The 23895-nt window shown below is 43.8% G+C and overlaps 1 protein-coding gene across 1 annotated transcript; it reads left to right on the top strand.

The window, feature by feature from the left end:
• Window positions 1-13322: 13322 nt before the first annotated feature.
• Window positions 13323-23521, top strand: LOC118839138 (antizyme inhibitor 2-like). The gene is made up of 10 exons (XM_036746581.1): window positions 13323-13336; window positions 13966-14125; window positions 15207-15380; window positions 16105-16277; window positions 17318-17452; window positions 17877-18042; window positions 19577-19724; window positions 21304-21401; window positions 22750-22967; window positions 23497-23521. Exons 1-10 carry the CDS (start codon window positions 13323-13325, stop codon window positions 23519-23521), a joined length of 1311 nt encoding a protein of 436 aa, XP_036602476.1.
• The last annotated feature ends 374 nt before the right edge of the window (window positions 23522-23895 follow it).

Below are 23895 nucleotides of genomic sequence, written 5' to 3'. Positions count from 1 at the left end.
TTTAAGTGAGAGTAATCAGACACACTCTCCTACACCCACATAGCTATTAACCACTCAGACTCAGAGAAACATTTTTACTTCTTTCATTCCTTTCTTTTTGCTTACGCAATTATCTGTGCTAGGAAACTCTTATCTCCCTCAAAGCTGATAGGTGGGTAGGGACTTTCATAGAATTCCTCAATGATAAAGAGAGGTAAAGAAACATACTTTGCTAGGTCATCCAGTCCAATCTACTTAGAGAAAGTAGTCCCTTCTATTGTTTTGGGGTTTACATCCTGCTTGAGCATACTGGTGATGTTGCTATCATGACTATTGTGATTATTGTGGTCCTGAGACTAGATGGATGTGGTTGTGGTTGACTGCATGGACACACCTGTTGTTCTAGTGAGCAGTGAAGCATATGTGAGGAAATTAGGGTATTGACTCAGGTGGGGATGGGGTAGTAGCTAGGTAGGGGAAGTGGCTATATTGAGTGGGGGCCTGTGATGTCGTTAAAGCAGGATGGATTGCAGCTTGGAGTCCTCAGCAGGCTCTAGGTGATAGCTAACTTCAGTCTCTTTTTCCTGTCCCATCTATAAAATCAGCATGTTGCGGTCAATAGTCTCTGAGACTGACTTTTCTGGGATATGTCTGTAAAATAGGGAAATGTAATTAGATTATACATAAGAACCTTCGTAGCTCTAAATTTTGTGAGAATTGAACTCCTATATTAACTGACCTGTAATGAAACAGCCAGAGCTTTAAATCAAGATAACACTAGAAGAGGTGCTGATCCTTAGAGTGCTATGATTCTATGAACCTGGAAGTACAGGGGACCCTGTTTACAAATATGAAGAGATATCCCCAGAAGGCAAGACACTATACTTGTGCCATAGAGTGACAAGCAGCTATGATGGAATCCTAGTAAAGCTACCTCCAGCCCCAATATTCTAACTTCCTTATGGGCCCTACTGAACAGCAGGCATGTCCTGATTTAAACCACACAATCTGGCTTTAACCACACACCACAGGCCCCCAGACTCAATATAGCCACTTCCCCTACCTAGCCACTGCCCCACCACCACCTGAGTCAATATCCTAACTTCCTCATATATGCTGCACTTTTCACTAGAGTAAAAGGTATGGCCATGAGCTCATATGTCTCACGGAAGCAGTAGGTGTGTGCATGTGATGGGATCCCAGCCACTGCCTCTAGCTAACCACTGCCTCCAGATCCTTTTCTCATATTTCCCACAGAAACAGCAGGTGTGTCCATGCAGTCAACCACAACCACATCTATCTAGTCTCAGACAGAACCACGGTAGTCAGCCAATCAGAAAGCCCCACCACCAGGATACTTGAGGAGGATGTAGACCCCAAAACAACAGGAGGGACTTGCCCTAAGTAGGCACCCACACAGTCATAGCAAAAGCTGTGAACTTATGATAGAGAGGCTTATTATAATATTGTTATCATACATAAATATCCCCCATGGGTTTTTCTGTATGCTTTGTAGGTAAACACATGTGTAGTTCCACTGAGACTGGGACCCCTCCCCCACTCCCTAATCCCTTAACAACTCCTCCTGCCTTCTTAATATTCATAATTTCTGTTATGTAATTACATCTTTACCCTACAAAAATCCATCTTTCTTTCACTAAAGTTGCTGGTTCCTCTTGGAACCTAGCCCACTTCTGAGGGACATCAATCCTCAATAAATGCCTATACTTGGATTATAGGTGGTCTGACTCTGAATTATTTGAGATGGTGCCACCACAGCACATCATGAAGCTGCAAGAGTAGGAAGGGAAAGTGTGACATTCATCTTTATCTCTTGGGATAAATCAGAAAGAATAAAGAGTAGTAGAGGGAATAACTGAAATGACTATTAGTACTAACCAATTTTTCAAGAGAAGAGAAAGAAAAGTCAAGGGAAGTTAAGTGATGGGCTCTAATTCAATGAACCAAATCATTTGAGTCCATAGTTGTGTGGAATAGCCAATAATAAAGGAGAAAGATGACCAATAATCAGGTTATGAACACATTGACAAACACATTAGAATCGTTATTTATTAATAGAAGAACAGCGGCACCCTTGCTGGAACAAGTCAATTTTCCCCAGGTTCCTGTGAGAAGAGGAAGTGTGGCTAGCTTGCAAAGTGGAATCCTATGCCTTAGCATGGCATAGAGGAATGTAAAATTGAAAATTGATTTTAGTTCTATTTTTGAGGCTTGGTCAAGGTAGATTTAATATTCTCTTTCATGGTTCCTTCCCCAAGTCAACTTCACCACTCCTCCACATTCCAGAGAAACTTGCCTAAAGATTAAGCTTTGTCTTGCAATTACCTCCACCTTTGTGGTTCCACCCATTACCAACTTTCCAGGAAAACTTGGTGAAATCTCTTCAATTTAAACTATTGTAGTAACAACTTATCACCTGAAGACTATTACATTTGCTTGTGTTTGGAATCATCTGTCTTGCTTAAGGGGGTTTCAGAAGGGGAGGTCCAAATGATTTAATTTTAATTCTGACTATGTCACTGATTCCTATTCTGAAAAAGACACCCATGTTGAGTGAGATTTTGTTAATTGTTCTATCAGTCTTCACTTAATGTCTCTGGCTTAGATTAGGTAGTCATTGTCTGTCTTTATTAATAAATTCATACTGTATCAATAAACTGATAGTGCTCAGAACTCTGTGCCTCAGTTTGCCTTAATGTCAATTGCAACAGGAAGCAATGAGGCATCTGGCAGTACAGTGGATAGAATTCTGGGCCTGGATTCAGGAAAACCTGTTTCCAAATCATACCTCAGAAACTCTCTATGTCACTTCAGGCAAGTCAGTGAACCACTCTTTCCCTCAGCTTCCACAATTGTAAAGTGAATATCATAATAGCACTTACTCCCCAGGGTTGTTGGGAGGATCAAATGAGATAATATTTGCAAAAAGCTTTTATCAGAGTGCCTGCACATAATCAGAACTATATAAATACTTATTCCCCATATTTTCTAGGAAGCTAACCTTAGACTTAAGTCTACCAGGATTTAAATTTCACCTCTGATACATATCAGCTTTGTAACTGAGAAACAGAGTTGACTAGGAGCTGAGTGAAGCTACCCTGGTCTCAATTTCCAGGCCAATGAATTTCCTGAGACTGACCAGACAACTTCACTTGCAGCCTCTGATTATTTTGTAGTTCTCCTAAACCAGGGGTGGGAAACCTGCAGCCTCGAGGCCCCACGTGGCCCTCTGTGTCCTCAAGTATGGCCTTTTGAGCAAATCCAAACTTCAGAGAATAAATCCCCTTAATAAAAGGATTTGTACAGTGAAACTTGGACTCCATCAAAGGGCTGCACTTGAGGACCTAGAGGGCCACATGTGACCTCAAGTCCACAGGTTCCCCACACCTGTAAATTCTCTGCTCTAGAGATTGCCTAGCTTTCTTTATGGACCTTTGGTTGTTATGTAAAACAACCTACCTTGTGAAACAGTGAGATGTCTAACCCATTCCAGCTGTAGCCTAGTCATTCTTTCCTCCTTAGTACCATATTAAACCTTATTCCCAGCCCCCTCCTTAGGTACTACAGCACTTGTGTGGCACCCTGAGTTGCAACTCTCCTGCCCTAATTAAAGACCTCTCTCTGTTGTATTGACTGTTTTTGTTTAAAATTCATGTCAACATAACCCTGAGCAAAACATTTAGCCTCTCAGTCCCATCCTCCCCAAACACTTACCCTCCACTCCAGTCTCTAAGATTAACTTATAGGATAGTTACCGATATTCAAACTTGCATAGGTAGAGGGATAGTCCTCACTTGAGAAAAATGAAATCACAAGTCTAGGCTATGTAAGAAAGCCAAATCACAATCTTCTTCCCAAGAAGAAAACGGAGGGAGGGGAGGAGAGTGAGAGAGAGAGAGAGAGAGACAGATGTAGATGGACAGATGGGGGGGGGGGAGAGAGAGAGAGAGAGAGAGACTGTAACTACTATTAGTTATTGATATAGGTGTTATCAGCACCACGGTCAGTACTAGTGTTGCTGCTAAGAGCTGAGGCCTGATGTTACTAAAATGAATCTCAGAAAGGGAGTAGCCAAGCCATGTGATCGATGAGACACTGTGAATGGTAATTTCTATGGATACTTTAGACCTTTAGTTGAAGCTTAATATGGTTCAGTGTCCCAGGTACAGTACAGAACAATTTTTTGTTAAAGAGTTATAACATTAGTGTTTATTTATCTTTGGGAAATTTTGCATGGCTTATGGTGACTTTTAGTTTTTAATTTTTTAATGAGAGGTTTGACTTAAATTGTTTCAAAGTGCTTTCTAACTCTAAGTCTAGGACACATGGTTGAGGCTATGTGGAACTGAGAAATGTCTTTGGTCCAAGGTGACCAGTGAGTGTCTTGTGACAAGGTTCCCAGTGAGTGGCTTTGTATCTTCATAGGCTTTCCCCCATCCTGAGATCTTATCTTAGGGCTCTCTCTTATGCTCCATGCTGTAAGTGTAAGCACTTTTCTTGGAGTTTAGTTTTCCAGGATCCATGGCCATAACAATCTCCTGTTCCTAGATACTTTGCCTTGCCAATCAGGGACTGAGTCACATAGGCTCTGGTGCCTTCAGGCTCTGAGCCTATATATTTTGGAATTAATCTTTTGCCTTGGGGGTTTGCTCATAGGAAGGATCTTTGTTTTCCTGGATGGGACTCTGGGTAGTCCTTGTTAAGGAGTTCCTGACTACTCAGATGTTGGTGCTTGCCCCGGTGTGGTGATGCATGTATATGTTAAAGTATATAACAAGTTTACTGAGACAGTTGGAGCCCTGTCTCTATGCTAATTTCTCCATGTCTCTCTGTTCTGCATTGTTGAATTAAAGTGAGATTACTAACCCCTTTGAAGCTGTCTTTCCTTTACTAAAGCAGATCAAGAGCCTGTGCTAGCAGTCCACCCTGTGTGTTAGTGTGGTTGCTAAGGCAATTGGCATAGTCAGCTGGATCTCCACAGACTAAAGGAAAATACGGGGTTTTGTGGGACTGGGATAGCTTTCAGATGTTTCCCAGTTATTGTATTGTTATGTGTTGTAGTGAAGGGAAAATATGCATGGGGAGGAGTCCCTCTTAGACCTCCCAGAATTGTTAGAGACTGCCTCAGAGGCAGAGTCCTTTGAGAAGTGGGAGCAGATGCTCTTTTTGAGTTTCCTTCCATTAAAGGAAAAACCCAGAATACAATGGAGCAGCCCCACCCCAGATTATGCTGAAAGGGTGGAGGCCCTGGAAGTGTGCTGTGCTCAGAGCCCAGGCTGGAGCAGCCCCTCCCTACATGAGGCTGGGGGAGGACGGGCTGTCCCAGAGATGGGGCAGTGTGGGCCAGAGACAGAAACTGGGGGCAGGGGCACCTGGAGCCTGCTGTGCCTGGAATCCAGGCAGGAACAGAGAAAGCTTGGAATGGAGCAGTCCCTCCCCACCCCACCCCATGAGGTGAGGCATGGAGCAAAGAGTTGCCTGCCTCCAGACCCAGGCAGGAGCAGGGAATGGTCAGCCCTGGTACCTGCAGGAGGAGGAGCCATGGATTTTGGAATTCAGCCCTGGGTCAAGATGAAAACTTTTTAGCAAAGCAGGAGCATCGAGTGTGCTTTCCTGCTATGTCCCCCTGGGATTGTTTGGGACCCAGGGTTGGAGTTGTCTATGGTGGGATGGGGGAAGTACCATAACCTCCAGGGACCCACCCTATTGGTGTTGTCACCTAGCTGCCCCCAGACCTTGCAGCTGGGGCAGCAGCAGTGTTAGGACTTGGAATTTTTGGCTCATTTGAGCATGTGTGTGCTTGGGAGTACCAGGTGGGAGCCTGCAATGACTGTGTGGAAAGAACACACCCCCAGGAGGACTTTCGGGACTTGGTCACTCTGTTTTGATTGAGGGGATCGTAACCTACTGTGACCTAGGGGTGGAGTGTGTTGTGTTTTCTGCTATCCTTGGGAATGTGCTGTGTTAAAGGAAGCCCCTGTCCAGTGAGGAGGAGCTGGCTGTTCACTCCTCAAAGATTTTGGCCCCAAAGAATGTATAAGGTAGGAGGTAAAATATGTTATATATTGTACTATGTTACATACTGAGTGTTATGTTATATACTGAATGATATGTTTTGTTTTAGGCCTTGTGGCCATACTTGCTGGGGGAAAAGGGCCGGTTACTTTTGTGTCTATTTGAGGCCACGTGGCTACTCTGGTAATATGCTATGCATATATAAGTGATGCCCAACACAATGTTTATGTTATTGTAGTATACGGTTGTTAAGTAAGTGATGCCCAACACTGTGTCTATGTGGTTGCAGCCTATACTGTTGTTATCGTAGCAGGTGTATTTTTGCAGTTTATATTGTTATTGTTAAGTTGTTATGGATTGTGAACCTGTGCAGATTGTAAGGGTCAGGTAGATTGTAAAGGAAAGGATCCTGGAGGGGTGGAATGTAAGCATAAGCAAAATGGATTTTCTTGGAGTTTAGTTTTCCAGGATCTATGGCCATAACAATCTCCTGTTCCCAGATATTTTGCCTTGCCAATCAGGTTCTGAGTCACATAGGCTCTGGTGCCTTCAGGCTCTGAGCCTATGTATTTTGGGAATTGATCTTTTGCCTTGGGGGTTTGCTCGTAGGAAGGATCTTTGATTTCCTGGATGGGACTCTGGGTAGTCCTTGTTAAGGAGTTCCTGGCTACTCAGATGTTGGTGCTCGCCCCGGTCTGGTGATGCATGTAAATGTTAAAGTATGTAACAAGTTTATGAAGACAGTTGGAGCCCTGTCTCTATGCTAATTTCTCCATGTCTCCCTGCTTGTTCCGCATTGCTTAATTAAAGTGAGATTACTAAGTCCTTTGAAGCTATCTTTCTTTTGGAAATGCAGATCAAGAGCCTGTGCTAGCAGCCCATCCTGTCTGCTAGTATGGCTGCCAGTACACATGCTCAACTCTCTCTGGATCAGTCTGGCAAGGTTGTCACTGTTCTGTTAAGTTTGTGCAGGGTGACTTTGACCCCAAAAACCTGGAATCAACCAGTTCATCTCCAGACTAATCACTCATCCTCAGGGAAACAAGAATGAGCTGAAAAATACCTAGAAAAAGGGAATGAGGAGATGTCCAATTGGCATGTCCACACCTTTTTTAGGAAGATACAATCAGCATCCCAAACAAAGGTTCGCTTCCCAGTACAGAAATACCTCGTGGTTTTCTTTTGCACTTTGCTTTAATATGCTTCAAAGATATTGGATTTTTTCCAAATTAAGGGTTTGTGGCAATCCTGCATCGAGCAAGTCTATTGGAGTCATTTTTCCAACAGCATGTACTCAGATCTTGTCTCTGTGTCACATTTTGGCAGTTTTTCCAATATTTCAGACTTTTCCATTATTATTATATCTGTTATGGTGGTCAGTAATCTTCGATGTTAGTATTGTAATTGTTTGGGGGTACCATGAACCACATCCATATAAGACAATATATAAGAACTTAATAGATAAATGTTGTGTGTGTGTTCTGACTGCTCCACCAACCAGCTGTTCCCTGACTGTCTCCCTCTCCCTTGGGCCTCCTTATTCCCTGAGAGACAACAATATTGAAATTACACCAATTAATAATGCTAAAATGGCCTCTAAATGTTCAAGTGAATCAACAACCACCACCCTGATTAGTCAGCCATCAACATCAAGGCAAGACCCTCCACCTACCTAAAGATTATGATTCACTGAAGGCTCAGATGATGGATAGCATTTTTTAAGTAATAAAGTATTTTTAATTAATTAATTTAATTAATTAATTTTTAATGACATATGCAAGGTATGTAAGCTAGTGCTGGTATTTCCTTGGCCAGGGTACAGACATAAAAGAAAAACCTAGTGTCGGTTGGCAGAGCATGAGAAAACTAGACAGCCACTCCTTGAGCATTCTTATAGGATAAAATCTTAAATTTCTCAATTTCATATTGTTAGGGAATTCTGCCAACTAAGTCAATTGTAAGGTCTGGAAGTTCTTTGGCTGGGGAACCTTATATTTCCCCCATATCTGTGGGCTGTTTTGTTACCAAGAAAAGAGACCAAGGAGTTCCAGATAGATTATAGGAGTTTAATCAATCGTTATAATTACTTACAAAGAGAGGCAATCTGGGGTGGATCCCAGTTCAATGAATCCCCAATAAATACTTCAGGAAAGTCCAGTGGTAATTATAGAAATCAGATAAAGGAAGGAGAAGTTATAGGATGCTTTACTGCTGATTGGTAGACATTTTGGGTTTTCCTGACTAGTTAATGTTTGGGTTAATATTTTAGTTTGTACTTAGTATTGAACCTGGTTCCCAGACATCCAGGCAATTACCCAGTCTTGCTGGGTAAATACCTAAACACAAGATTATGTACTGGTCAAAATGGTTCACAAACAGATGACCATATTCTTATTATGGCTTTTACCAGACATGTTATCTGAGTTAGGACTCAGTGTCCAAATTATGAATCAGTATCTAAGTTAGGATTTTTAATAGGTCATCATGTACGAGCTTCCACTTTTCAAAGAATTTAAGTTAATGGCTCTTCACTTCTTACTATATATTATAGCTTTTGCCCAGTCAGGAACCCACAATATCTTTCCCTGAGCACAGCATGCAAAGAATTCAAATGAAAAGTCCAGATTAGTGAATTTCTACCACACAATAGAAGATTGATTTCAATAGGCATAGGAAAAAACAAAACTAAATAAATTTGTGTGAGATAGGACAAATTTATCCTTCCCTTTCATTCTTGTACAAGTTCCTTGGAGGCAGGAACTATCTGGTTTTGTATTTGAATCTGTGATTCCAAAGACAATGGCTAGCACATAGTAGGTGTTTTAATTAAAGTTTGCTCTATTTGCAAAGCTATTACCTAATTAGAGATTCTGAACACCTGGGCAAAATAAAAATAAGAAAGAGAAGATGGGCACTGTGCCCACATGAAACCTTAAGGGGGAAGGAGAGAGCCGTGTCTCCTATAGATGGAAAACTGGTGTGTATCTTGCATTTGGAAAACACAGACAGACATAATAATTTGTCTCTCTGTCTCAGTCTCTCTGTCTCTCTCTCTACCTATGTATTTAGACGTGTGTGTTTGTGTGTGTGTGTGTGTGTGTGTGTGGCCAGCCACATTATTCAAATGCAAAATGTACCATTGCCAAAAAGACTATTTTATGGAGAACTCACACAGGGCAAGCATTCACATGGTGGTCAGAAGAAGTGATACAAGGACACTCAAGGTCTCTCTCAAGAACTTTGGAATAGATTGTGTAACATGGGAGACATTGGCACAGGACTGCTCAGCATGGTGTCCCCACATCAGAGGAGGTGCTGTGCTCTATGAGCAAAGCAGAATTGAGACAACTCAAAGGAAATGCAGGATGCAGAACTTTGGAGCATCCACCCCAAATGTTCACATAGACTATTTGTACCCAAGCTGTGGTAGAGCATTCTGAGCTTATACTGGCCTGATCAGCGAGTTGGATACATTGAATCTTGACTGAAGCATAGTGATGCTATTTTGGTCCTCTTCAAGAATGAAGCACAACAAACCAACTATATAAATGTGTACACACACACATGTGTATATCTAAAAAGAGCACTGGATTTGGAGGCAAAGAACCTGCATTTGAAATCTGGCTTCACCCCTTACTACATGTTTGATCGTGGGAAAATGAATTAAGTTTTCTGGGCTTCAGTTTCCCCAGCTGTAAAATGGGAAGATTGTAGTAGATGATGTTAAATGTTATTTTCCATTCTAAATTCATGATCTTTTTTTTAATTAAATTAAATTTATTTATTTAACATATTTAGTTTTCAGCATTGGTTTTCACAAGAGTTTGAATTACAAATTTTCTCCCCATTTCTACCCTCCCCCCCACTCCAAGATGGCGTATATTCTGGTTGCCCTGTTCCCCAGTCAGCCCTCCCTTCTGTCACCCCACTCCCCTCCCATCCCCTTTTCCCTTCCCCTCTTGTAGGGCAAGCTAAATTTCTACTCCCCATTGCCTGTGTGTCTAATTTTCTAGTTGCCTGCAAAAAACTTTTTTTTTTTATTTTGAACATCTGTTTTTAAAAACTTTGAGTTCCAAATTCTTCCCCCTCCTCCCTTCCCACCCACCCTCCCCAAGAAGTCAAGCAATTCAACATAGGCCACATGTGTATCATTATGTATAACCCTTCCACAATACTCATGTTGTGAAAGACTAACTGTATTTTGCTCCTTCCCAACCCATCCCCCTTATTGAATTTTCTCCCATGACCCTATCCCCTTTTGAAAGTGTTTGTTTTTGATTACCTCCACCCCCATCTGCCCTCCCCTCCATCATCCCCCCCTTTTTTATCTTCTTCCCTCTTCTTTCCTGTGGGGTAAGATACCCAACTGGATATGTATGGTATTCTCTCCTCAGGCCCAATCTGATGAGAGCAAGATTCACTCATTCGCCCCTCACCTGCCCTCTTCCCCCCTCCCACAGAACTGCTTCCTCTTGCCACCTTTATGTGAGATAATCCACCCCATTCTGTCTCTCCCTATCTCCCTCTCTCAATATGTTCCTCTCTCATCCCTTAATTTGATTTTATTTCTTTTAGATATCTTTCCTTCATCTTCAACTCACCCTGTGTCTGCTCTCTCTCTCTCTCTCTCTCTCTCTCTCTGTATATATATATATATATATATACACATATATATATATATATATATACGCACACACATAGATATATACATACATACACATTCACTTATATATATACATAAACATATATCCATATATGCATATTCCCTTCAGCTACCCTAATACTGAGGTCTCATGAATCATACACATCATCTTTCCATGTAGGAATGTAAACAAAACAGTGCAACTTTAGTAAGTCCCTTGCAATTTCTTTTTCTTGATTACCTTTTCATGCTTCTCTTAATTCTTGTGTTTGAAAGTCAAATTTTCTATTCAGTTCTGGTCTTTTCACTGAGAAAGCTTGAAAGTCCTCTATTTTATTGAAAATTCATATTTTGCCTTGGAGCATGATACTTAGTTTTGCTGGGTAGGTGATTCTAGGTTTTAATCCTAGCTCCATTGACCTCCGGAATATCATATTCCAAGCCCTTCGATCTCTTAATGTAGAAGCTGTCAGATCTTTGGTTATTCTGATTATGTTTCCACAATACTCAAATTGTTTCTTTCTGGCTGCTTGCAGTATTTTCTCCTTGATCTGGGAGCTCTGGAATTTGGCAACAATATTCCTAGGAGATTTCTTTTTGGGATCTATTTGAGGAGGTGATCGATGGATTCTTTCAATTTCTATTTTGCCCTGTGGCTCTAGAATATCAGGGCAGTTCTCCTTGATAATTTCTTGAAAGATGATATCTAGGTTCTTTTTTTGATCATGGCTTTCAGGTAGTCCAATAATTTTTAAATTCTCTCTCCTGGATCTATTTTCCATGTCAGTGGTTTTTCCAATGAGATATTTCACATTGTCTTCCATTTTTTCATTCCTTTGGTTCTGTTTTATAATATCTTGATTTCTCATCAAGTCACTAGCTTCCACTTGCTCCAATCTAATTTTTAAAGTACTATTTTCTTCAGTGGTCTTTTGGACCTCCTTTTCCATTTGTCTAATTCTGCCTTTCAAGGCATTCTTCTCCTCATTGGCTTTTTGGAGCTCTTTTGCCATTTGAGTTAGTCTATTTTTTAAGGTGTTGTTTTCTTCAGTGTATTTTTCAGTATTTTTTTGGGTCTCCTTTAGCAAATCATTGACTTGTTTTTCATGGTTTTCTTGCACCCTTCTCATTTCTCTTCCCAATTTTTCCTCTACTTCTCTAACTTGCTTTTCCAACTCCTTGTTGAGCTCTTCCATGGCCTGGGACCAGTTCATGTTTTTCTTGAAGGCTTTTGGTGTAGGCTCTTGCACTTTGTTGACTTCTTTAGGCTGTATGTTTTGGTCTTCTTTGTCACCAAAGAAAGAATCCAAAGTCTGAGACTGAATCTGGGTGCATTTTTGCTGCCTGGCCATATTCCCAACCAACTAACTTGACCCTTGAGTTTTTCAGCGGGGTATGACTGCTTGTAGACTAAAGAGTTCTGTGTTCCACGTTTGGGGGGGATGTGCCAGCTCTGCCACACCAGCACTGCTCCTTCCCTAAGAACTCCCAACCCAGACTGGGCTTAGATCTTCAGCAGACTGTGCACTCCTGCTCTGATGCACCATGTAATTCCTCCCACCAGGTGGGCCTGGGGCCGGAAGCAACAATAGCTGTAGCTGCCCCACCTCCGCTGCCCCTGGGGCTGGTAGCTGAACCTCGAACTCCTTCCACTCCCACAGCTTTTCCCACTAACCTTCTCTACTGTCTTTGGTGTTTGTGGGTTGAGAAATCTGGTAACTGCTGCAGCTCACTGATTCAGGGCGCTAGGGCACTTTCCACCCAGCTTCTGGTCTGGTTGGTCCACGCAGTTCACGCTGGGCTCGGCTGGGCTTGGCCGGGCTCGGCTCCCCATGGCTCCCCTCTGCTCCCAGCTCCGTGTGGGATAGACCTCACCCAGAGACCATCCAGGTTGTCCTGGGCTGGAGCCCTGCTTCCCTCTGCTGTTTTGTGGGTTCTGCCATTCTAGAATTGGTTCAGAGCCATTTTTTATAGGTTTTTGGAGGGACTCGGCAGGGAGGTCATGCTAGTCCCTGCTTTGCAGCCACCATCTTGGCTCCACCCCCCTAAATTCATGATCTTAAGTCATGGTACATCCATTAAACATTGAAAGTGGTTCATCTCCCATCTATTGGTAAAAACCACCCCCTATTTCATTGGTCAAGTTTTAGTCACCAATTTCCTATGTACCCCTGGACAAGTTTCTTAAATTCTCTCTGAACCTCAGATTCCGTTAAGTGGTGGTTTAGATGAACTCTGAGTTCCTTCCTGAATTCTGCCTTGTCATTGCCTGCCATTCTTCTGTGACCTATTTGTGTTCAGAAAAGTGAGTGAAGGTGTTACCACTCTGGCCTCATCCTGGACTGGAACCAAATAGACCTTTCCATGGTTACTCTCCTTTGGGCAATCTAGGAAGGTGTGTGATTGTTGACAGAGGGGTAGAAGGGTGTTGATAGTAAAGTGCAATAGGGTAAAATAGGGACTACTGATAGACTCAAGGTGGGTGGGGCAGATTTGAAGCATGAGTTCTTATAAATTCTTCTCTTATCACTCATTCACTCACTGCCTGGAAGCACTAGCCTTGCCTTGTCTAGATTCTCTTCTTTCCTTCCCAAAAGGTTTTTTTCACCTGAAGCAGCAGCTTCTCCACTTCTTAGTCCACAGAGATCAGTGCTGCCACAGAGGAATGTTGGCCAAGAGGTGAGGACAGCATTGGGTAACAATGCTTACATGGGTATGGGATGACCTTGTAGTTCCCAGAGATTGGTGGGGCAACACTAGTGCTCTTAGAAGATGAAGAAATAGGGTTCTTAAGGGTTAATGATAGAGAATTCAAAATCCTCAGGGATGGAGGAGAGTATACCCCTAGGGGCTGAGGGATAGTGATCCCAGAACTCCCAGAGGCTAAAAGGGGTCCCCAGGCTCTCCAGGATTCAAGGGAGCCTTTTGACTTCCCAGGGCCAAAGGGAAAAATCAGGTAACTCAAGAGGCTGGGGTTGTGGGACCTTTCTATTTTACTTTCATGGATATGAAAGGGCCTTTGAATGTAAAAGGGCTGTCCCACTGTCAGGGATAGCTTCATAGGGCAAATCTAAAAAAGAGCCAAAAATCTTCAGCTCTCTGTGTTTTGGCTCCTCATTGGCAAAATGAGTGATCCGATTAGGTGATCTCTGCAGTTTTTCTCATCTCTAAATCTTGTAATCCATTGGAGAAGATTGTCTCCAGAAAGGGAGGGAGGTGAAGTTGAGTGCCAGATTATAGGGGGAGGGATTAGGATGAAGTGTTAGGATGAGCCAGAGGGCAGATATTTTATGGCTGTCTCTTTCTAGAACCTGTGTTCAAATCCTGGCTGAGGGTCCAGAACCTGACATTCAAACTCCAAAGGGGGTTGGAAGTCCTAGGGAACTACAAGAGCAAGTGATCTGCCTAGAGCCAGGAGCCTCTGCTTGGAAGTTTGTCCAGGAAAAAATCCAGGAACTATCAGACTCGGTAAGAGAAGCTGATGCAGTGGTTCTGAGCCTGTTGGGAAGTCAGAGAAGGAGGGACTTAGATCTGGAAGGATTGCATCTATTGGCCATCTGACAATGGAGAACAAAGATGAGAGGCAAAGGCCTGGGTTCATCCCAACTCTCCCAATAACTCCCTATGGAAGCTTAGACAAATGACTTCTCCACTCTGAGGCTCATGTGGTTTGTCCTTTGTTCTTAAAGAGGACCATGACATCAGGGAGATGATGACATGACTAGCAATTGACTTTGATTTGAGTGAGGGAGGGCTGTGCAAAGTCACCAGCTTTACTTTCTCCTCCAGAGCCATCTGGGTCCAGTGGCCAGATATTTATCAGGACAACTGGAGATGGCCCTGGATGCATCGGGAGACCTGGGCCCCTTTAAGCTAAGGTCTTTTCAGGTTCTCACTTTGAGTGAGGCAACACCCATTCAGTGAATAGGCCTCTTTAAGAATTGACTCAAGGGATGACCCCTTTAATAAAACAAAAACAAAAACCCACCTAGGTGCCCCATCAAAGACATAGATGATAGGAAAAGAAGAGGGACACTAAGCAATAGCAAGAAATAGCTGCTAAGTCTCAAGAGCCGAAGGGCTGATGAAATATCCAAACAACCAGAGGAAGTCTGTAAGCACATTGGATAGACTGCATATGGAGGTCTTGTATTCAGATAAGTAAGAATCACATGGGCTAGAAAGGTGAAGGGAGCTTTTACATTCCATGAGTGAAAGGAGCACCCACAGTGCTTAAAGCTCAGATTACCTGAAGTATTAAAATTCAGGATTAAACAGCTTTTATTCTACTGACCTGGCAATCTAACCACCATTAAGAACATAGTTAGAAAGTGTTAGAACCTCAATTTGAATGGAGGCCTCCTGATTGCCAAGCCAGGTCTCTGTCAACCATACCATGTTTGATTGCCTTGCCTACAACTCCTAGGGACAGCTTGAATTAGTTGAAATTTGGAGTAAACAGAAGACAGAAGACCACAGGATAACCAAGGTCAGGAATGGTCTTCCTTCTCCCACCAGAGATGACCCTACCCTGCCCTTTCACTCACAGGATGAGAGAGATGCCTTCATGGTGGCTGACCTGGGGGTTCTGGCTGAGCAGCACCAGATATTCCGGCAGGCCCTGCCCCGTGTGACTCCCTTCTTTGCTGTCAAGTGCAACAATAGCCTCAGTGTGTTGCGGGTACTAGCCAACCTGGGCACTGGCTTTGACTGTGCAAGTCGGGTGAGCTCCAAGGAGGACCCATATCTACGTATGCCTGGAGGTGGTGGGGAATGATGGGAAGGCAGGAGATTCATGGAATTCAGAAGGAAAACATTCTTTGAAAGACTGAGCAACTCTGAATTGAACAGAGTAGTTGACGGCAAAGGAAAACTATAAAAGAATTCAGGCTGTGGGTCATAGGAATAGAAGGAAATCAGAACATGGGCAATATGCTTATGGATCAAGGAGGGTCACATCTTTCCTTTCCTTTTCCCATTGGTAACATCTCCAGTAGAGTCTATCTAGGAGCGTATGGTGGGGAGATAAAAAAAAAGATGAACAGAAGGCTACCAGTGAAAGGAGCATATATTTGTATGTATGTGTGTACAAGGAGGTACTGAGAGCATTTTGGACACTTTTCTTTTCTTCTTTTGACACCCAAGAACTCCTTGGGAGCTCTCATCCAGGAAGTATTAAATCCATCCATCCCCCCCCCCCAGTAAGACTTCAAAGTTTCTTCTAAGGGTCTGGGGTTTTCTAAATGGAGTGGGAAGGAATCAGAGGTGGAGTACGGGTTAAATGTCCAGAAGCTCATGACTGTACCCACTTCTCTTTCCTTGGGTTTTCCAGGGCTCTTGGGAGCTTGGACTAGGGATGAGAGTGCTCCATTGAGTTCTAATGAGCTCCCCAGGTTGAGGGCTAACCTTCTCACCTAGAGGAATAACCTCTGCTGTCCTGCCATTAGGGGGAGCTGGAGCAGGTTCTGAGCATGGGAGTTGCCCCCACCCGCATCATCTATGCCAATACTTGTAAGCAGATCTCTCACCTCCAATATGCTGCCAGCCATGGGGTCCAGCTGATGACTTTTGACTGTGAGGAGGAGCTTGGCAAGGTCGCCAAGTTTCACCCCACTGCCAGGTAAGAGTGGCAGAATGCCACCTGCCAGACCACACTGTTAGCATCAGATTCTGGTCAGTGGTGTCATGGGACAGACGGAGATGATCTGAACCCAGAGTCCAGATAGACCTGAATAGCAGGAGACACAACAAGGCAGAATGTTTCCTTGGCAGTTTCAGATTCCTCATTTCTAACATGGGCATTATCTTATGGGTGTTGTAGTGAGGATCAGATGATATAACATATGAAAAGTTCTTTGCAAACCTTAAAGTTTTATGTATAAATGACAGTGAATATTATTGTTACTGTTAGTAACAACAAAGGAGTGGATGAATGAATAAGATTGATAGATGATAGATAAGTAAAAAGCATAGGTGCCTGATGACTGGACATCAAGGAGATCCAGGGGCAGGTGACAGGTGGATCTCCCAGGACATTCCTAAAGCCACAACATCAGGGTGACTAGACACAGGTAACAGACAGAACTCTGCTCTAAGTGACATGGCCAGACCATGGAGTCCCAGTCAATGGCAGGTGATACAAGGAGGTATCTCCTCCTGCCCATGGACAGCAAGGTATCATGCAAAGGGACAGGCAAAGGTCTTAGAGCAATGAGGCAGAGGACGCAGGTGGGATGTAGATGTATATAACACAATGACCAAGACCCTTGGGTAGGAAGTGGGTCAGTGCCCAGGGAAAGAGGGCATAAGGTCTAAGCAGAATCAGTGGCTAGGCTGATTCAGGGGCGACTGGGAAAAGGAAAAGTGAAGATGGAGTGGGCACAGAGTGAGGAACAGAGGTGTCTAGGAGAGACTCCAGAAGCCAGAGGCCTCCCTGGGTCAATGGATTCCCATTCTGTAGAAGTGTGAGGCATTAGGAAGAGCACTAACCCTGGACTCAGCCCTGAATTCCAATTCTGTCTCTAACATTAGTTATATGGCTTTGGGTAAGTTGCCTCCCTCCTACGGGGCACTGGGAAGGGGGATGATGATGTTTGCAATACTTACCTTCCTAAGCTTTGATAAAGCACGACAGAAATGTGGGCTGTTATTCCTTGGCAGGTTGGTCCTCAGACTGTGGACGCAGGACAATGAGAGCCTGTTTCCCCTGAGTGCCAAGTTTGGGGCTCCCCTGGACCACTGTGGTCATCTGCTGAGTACTGCCAAGGACTTGGGAGTGACTGTTGTTGGAATCTGGTGAGTCTGCCTGTAGGGACTCCTCCTTTTCAGTGGCTGCTGGAAAGGGAAGAGGTCTAGACTAGGAGCCACAAGGCCCGGGGTCAAGCTGGGCTCTACTATTGATTTACTGGGCCAATGACCTTGACCGTTGACCTTGGGCAAATCCTTTCCCTTCTCGGGGCCTCAGTTTCTGCTTTGTCAACTAAAGGCATTGATCTTTTCCTTGTCCTCCTCACAGAGGTTTTGTGAGAATTTGCAAACTGTGAAGAGTTTTGCAAACAGAAAAGCATTTCTAGAGTATCTGTTTATGCCCCTGTGTGTCTGTATATGTATGTATTTGTGTTTGTGTGGGAATCTTTCTACGCTTATGAACAAGCACACATGCACCTGTGTGTTTTCATGCTTGTACCTCAACACTAACAGTATGCTTGACTCCTCTCAGTTTCCATGTGGGTTCTGGCTGCCAGACACCCCAGAGCTTCAACCAGGCCATTGCAGATGCCAGGCGTGTGTTTGACCTGGGCCTCCAGATTGGACACCCAATGAGCCTCCTGGATATCGGAGGGGGCTTCCCAGGCAAGAAGAACTTTGTGCCTACATTTGAAGAGGTGAGCAGCCAAGATCCAAGGCTGGAGGGAGAAGGCAGGAAAAGACAGCTTAGGGAAAGAAAATGGGTTCTACCAATGGGGGTGGGAGGACATGTTCCCAGGTCCAATTCTAGCACTTTGTTTAGAAAAAAAGTTTTATTGATGATAAAAATCTCTGTCTTTTAAAATATCCATCTCTATTTTTTCAATGCTATATGCCATACCTAGAGACCTCACTTCGTCATTGTTTAAGAACATATGCTTCATTCAGCACCTATAATTCCCCCTCTTCCCCACTTTCTTCCAAGAGGCGGGAGTGTTATTTGTCAGTCCTCAGATATCTCATGTAATCAGAGCATCTGAGGGAGTTCTGAGGACAGTTTGCCTTTACCTTGTAGTACCCACTTTCTGCCCTTTTCAACAATCAAAATTCTTGAATACAAAAGGTGCTGACAATGGGTCTCTCTGACCATAGCCGGGCTGGTCCTTGGACAACAATTAGGTAGTTCACCCTTGGTCCCATACCTTCCAGTCAGCTAGAACCTACCAGCAGCTGGCTCTACTCTCAGGGCCTTTCAGAACTCAAGATCATCTTCACAAGTTATGGCATGGAAGAACGCTTTATGGTCTATAATGAATGGTCTATAGCATTATCTCCCAAATGGAATAGCTCTGAAGAGTTGCTCACAAAAGTGTCAACTCACTAAACATTCTCTCTACCAAATGCACAATGGCCCCAGGTACTATGTTCTCAGCCCTGAGCTGAGCTGGGGCTTGGGATGGGAGTGAGAAAAAAGATTAAGAGACCTTTTTCCTGACCTCAAGGAGTTCAGAGTCTTGAGAAGCAAGAGGAAGAATGGACCCAGACCTTAACCTCGGAGAGATATCTAAGAAAAAGATCCTATCTCCGCTATTCAGAAACTTAGACTGTGCTGGAGAGACAGAGAAAGAAAGAATAGACCCAATCCCTGACCTCAGAGAAGTAGCAAACCCAGGCCCTGCCCTTGAGAAGTTCATATGGTTAGTAGGGTAACCAGCCTCCCACACACAGGGAAAATCCAAAGGTTGGATTGTATTGCTCTGACCTCAGGAACGTTGCCCGGAAGAGGTGCCATGTAGCCTGGGCCTTGAAGACAGAGAGGATGAGTGAAAACCTCCCATGTATTTAAGGGAGAAAGATAGGGTAAAGAAACAGCAAAAGCAAAGGCTTGGAGGCAGGTAAAAGCTTAGTGTGTGCTCATGTGTTGGTGGGGTGCCTGGTGGTAAACTGAAGAATGGTGGAAGTAGGGCTCATCTACATGGAATAGTTTTAAGATCTATGGAGAAAGATGAGAAGTCCTGAGATATGTGAGATATCTGAGTGACATACCACAGTGCAGAGCCCCCGCTAACGTTCCCATGGGACAAGTGAGCACTAGGCATGAGACATAAACAGGCGTGTGCTAGGGACATTGTATAAGTGAGGCCATGATAACTGGCTTGGCTGGAACAGAGCGGAGGCATAGAGACCAGGTAGGATCGTCTGTACTGATGGAAAGCATTCTCTTTCCTACAGATGGCAGCTGTGATCAGCAAAGCCTTGGACCAGTATTTCCCAGAAGGCAGTGGAGTGGAGATCATAGCTGAACCTGGCCGCTTCTATGGCACCAAAGTATGCACTGCTGCCCTCAACATCATTGGCAAGAAGGAAGTGGTGGAACAAGGTGTGCCAGGCTATTGTGCAGGGCATGTTGCGTTGGGATAACTTCCTCAACCAGCTCATAGTCTTTGGACTTGGCCCACAGTGTGGCCTAGGGATAAACTGACACTGTGGTCATAGCATTGTAGAATTAATCTCAGAGGAGCCTAGTCCAACCCTTATCTGAATACTACACCTCTTTTTCCTTCTCACGTTCCTATTTCTGTCTAGGACCACCATTCACATGATAGGTCAGAGTCACTGCTTTAGGGTCATGCTTGACTTTTCCCTCATCTTCTTCTTCCTCTCTCATATCCAGTTGGTTATTGAATCCTGCCAAATGCACCTGTGAATACTCCTTTAATTTCCTGCAACCACCATGTCAACTTTGACCACCTGCCCAACTACTTCAGTAGTTGCCCTGCCTTGACTCTTTTCTAGTTGAGCTCATCATCTCATAAATAGGGCTGGAATGGTCCTCTGAGGTCATTTAGCTCAATCCCTTCATTTTACAGATGAGGAAGCTGAGGCCCAGGGAGGTTTTGCCCAAGGTTCCACAGCTAGAGGGGTGATTGGAGCCTAGTTCTTCTGACTCCAGAACCAATGCTCCTCCCACTCGACTATGTTGCTGTCCCCTCTGATCTGTCCTTCGCAAGCTGCCAGGATCAGCTTTATTAAGCATAGATCTTACCATGCCACTGCTCTGCTCAAGAATTTTCAGAGGTTCCCTCCTGCCTCCCAAGTCAAGTTCACTGTCCTCTGCTTGGTATTTAAGGCCCTCCCAAGGAGATGCTACCTTACTGTTCCAGATCTATTTTGTATTATTCCTTTCCAAATAATCTATTCTATTGTCCAGACAAATTGTGCCTAATTGATACAAGGACAGAAAAAAAAACAATCCTTGTCCTCAAGGAGCTGATATTCTACTGGGGTTGGGGGTGGGAAGGGACTCAGTGCAGATAAGTAAATACAAAACACATAAAAAGTTGTATAAAGTCATTGCAAGAGGGAGAGAACACTGACAACTTCAGGGTTCAGGATCAGGGAAGACCTCGTAGTAGGTAGTACCTGAGTTTGCTCTGAAGGAAGCTGGGGATTCTAAGAGGTAGAAGTGATGAGAATAATAGGAATTACATTGTAAACATGGGAGACTACTCATGCAAAAACGTGGAGGAAAGATTGAAACATCATCTATGAGATGAATGTGTCACATGTCACTCCTTTCCTTAAGAATCTGTGATGGTTTCCCATTGTCTTTAGGACAAGGTACAAACTGTTCTCTGTAGGATTTAAAACCCTTTAAGATCTTGGGCCAGCCAGATTTCTAGGCTGATTACATATCAGAGAAAGGATTATCTTATGCAAATTTTCTATTTCTCCAATGCCAAGCACCCAGCTCCGTTTGAGGAAGGCTCTTCGTAAGTGTTTTATAATCATTTCTCCAGCCTCTGCTGGCAGAACTCCAGTGTTGGAGAACTCACAGAACTTCTTGGAGAATGGAGGAGAGAGGGAGGAGAGCCTTGGGGCAATCATGATAACAGGGAAGCACAAGGCTGACTAGCTCCAAACATCCTCCTGACTAAGCTGTTTTCTTTTCCCTGAAGGTGGCCGAAGACTGATGTACTATGTCAATGATGGTTTTTACACCTCTTTTGCAGCTATTCGAAGGGAGAAAGAAACAAGGACACCTCATGTGGTGAAGGCAAGAGGGGCCAGGGGGCAAGAGCTGGTTTTGACAGCTCTGGAGGTAGGGCAGGGCAAAGCTGTATGGAGCTTCCTGGAATAGAACAAGTCAGCTGGGCAGAGCTATATTTCCTAAAGAATTCAGTCATTAAAGAGCAAGTTCTCTAAGGTTTCCAGGTCAGTGTGGGCCCTCAGGTAGAATCTTGACCATCCTAACCAGTTTCTACTCACAGCTCACCCCTGAATTTCTCTACTCTGAGCTTGGGCATGGGGAAGAGAGTAGTAACTACCTAATGGCTTCCAAGGTGACCAGAATATAGCTAGTAGCTCTACATTCTTGCTGCCAACCGCGCTGAGACACAGCCAGTTAGAGTTCCTTAGGAGAGGCCATAGGAATGTTTGAAAAAAGGGAATCGATCAAATTCACTTGCCTGTATTGTCCCCACATTTAGCAGCAAAGGTGCTCTAAATGAGTGATTTTCTGGTAAGTTAGCTGAGACACCAGAAGAAAATAAAATCTATGCACAGAACTGACATATAGGTAGGGAGATTTATTGAAGGACGTGCTTTACACACTGAAGCTGACAGAGATTAAGTGGTTTGTCCAGGGTTATACCACTAGTGAGTGCCTGAGGCAAGATTAGAACTCAGGGCTTTCTGACTCCAAATCAAATGCTTTAACCATAGGTGTAGGATAATCTTTGAAAGTGTATCTTTTGGAAATAGAGATCTTAGCAGTTTAAAACATAGAGCAAAATATTTACAAATTTTACAGATATAAAAATCCTAAATAGTGAACATATATTTAATATAAGTTATGAAAAAGAGTATAGCAAATAAAAACCATTTATTATGAAATGCATTGTGACCTTCCCAATGTACCTGTCTCTAGTATACCCAGCTATTGTCCCTTTGAACTTGTATCTGCCCACACCTGATGTGTTCATTCAACAAACAAACATTCAATAAGCATGCCCTGTTCAGGATCCTATGCTTGGCATATTGAGGAGGATGTAAAATTTCAGTAAGACCATGACCCTGCCCTAATGAAGCTCAAAGTCTGGTGGGGAGATAAGCTTTAAAAATAACTGTACTATCAAATATTACCTGATAAATTCATAAGGGAATGACGGTTGGGGTGGGGTGGAAATAAGAGGAGAAAACCTGCTGGGGGAGGTCTTTGAGTTGAGTTTGAAAATGAGAATCCAACAGGGAGAGTGAGTAGGAATTCATCAGGGAAAAAAGGAGAGGGAAGACATTTTAGAAATAGAGATCGGCATGACCTAAGACAAAAAGAATGGTAGGCAATAGGAGATGGGGGTGTCTTGAATGATGAAATCTCATCTTCTACTTCCCATCTGGTACAGAAATTCAACTGCAAGCCACTTCTTTACCCTTCCACACTATGGGGTCCCACATGTGATGCCTTTGACCGTCTGGGTCCAACAGACATCTTGCTGCCTGAGCTTCATGTGGGTGACTGGCTGGTCTTTGAAGACATGGGGGCTTACACCCACACCCTAAGTTCCAATTTCAATGGTTTTGCACGGCCTGAGATGACTTTCACCATTCCTTCTGAGCTACAGTGAGTAGGAGTGCAGGAATGGGAATGGGGATCTGAAGAGATTGGCCTCCAGCCCCACCCCCTTCCCTTGGCCCTGGGCCCTTTCAAGAGGGAAAGTTGAAACTGATCAAATTCCCTTATGCCTCTGAGTTGTGCTGAAGATGGGAAGGAGCTGTCCCTGGAGCTCTGACTAGAAGATATCCCCTCTCCCTGAGGCACTAGGCAGTCTTTGACCTAGTAATCTGCCTTCTCTTACACATATATAAAGTGCTAGACAGTGGGGATCAGAAGGAATTTCTGTAGAGCTAGAGTGAGAAACTACTCTGACTTGACCCCCAGAGCTTTCATGAGCCCTCTCCCTCACTTGCCCTCCAATTAATCCCCATGCTCTCTCCATTACCTTCTTCTAGCCCCATTTCCCTGACCCTTAGAGCCTTACGCCTTACTGGGTAACAGAAAATTAATTTAAAATCCAAATCTTGAGCAAAAGCTTGAAGGTGACTGGGTGAATGTCTCTCCAGTCTCACATAACACAGATTTATTTTCACAGAGACCTTCTGAACCCAGTGCCTTAACTCCAGGAAGAGATGTTCACCATGGAGCTTTCAGACAACCTGACGAGGCAGTGAAGGAATGGGGAATGTGAAATGCTGAGAACTTTTGCTGCTTCCTAAGTCACACTAAGAGTCCTGTCTGAGCATTTATCATGATGTAAAAAGTAACCTCTGACAGTTAAAAAAATGTCTTTACTGGAGTTGGGGTTGAGGTGGAACAGAGAAGGAGGACAGGTCGGGCTAGAGCAGACACAAATCATGTGCAGTCTCTGCCCAGAGCAGGGAATTCCATTCCAGCACTAGGACTTGTGAGCTGGGTGACTCTGGAGAAGTCATTTGTCTTCTCTGGGCTTCAGAGCCTCCACTGTAATATCGGGGGCCTGGATGAGAGGATC

This window comes from Trichosurus vulpecula, chromosome 2 (assembly GCF_011100635.1).
Source record: "Trichosurus vulpecula isolate mTriVul1 chromosome 2, mTriVul1.pri, whole genome shotgun sequence".
Taxonomy (NCBI): domain Eukaryota; kingdom Metazoa; phylum Chordata; class Mammalia; order Diprotodontia; family Phalangeridae; genus Trichosurus; species Trichosurus vulpecula.
The sequence above is the reverse complement of the archived record's forward strand: the minus strand, read 5'-3'. Positions and strand labels throughout refer to the sequence as shown.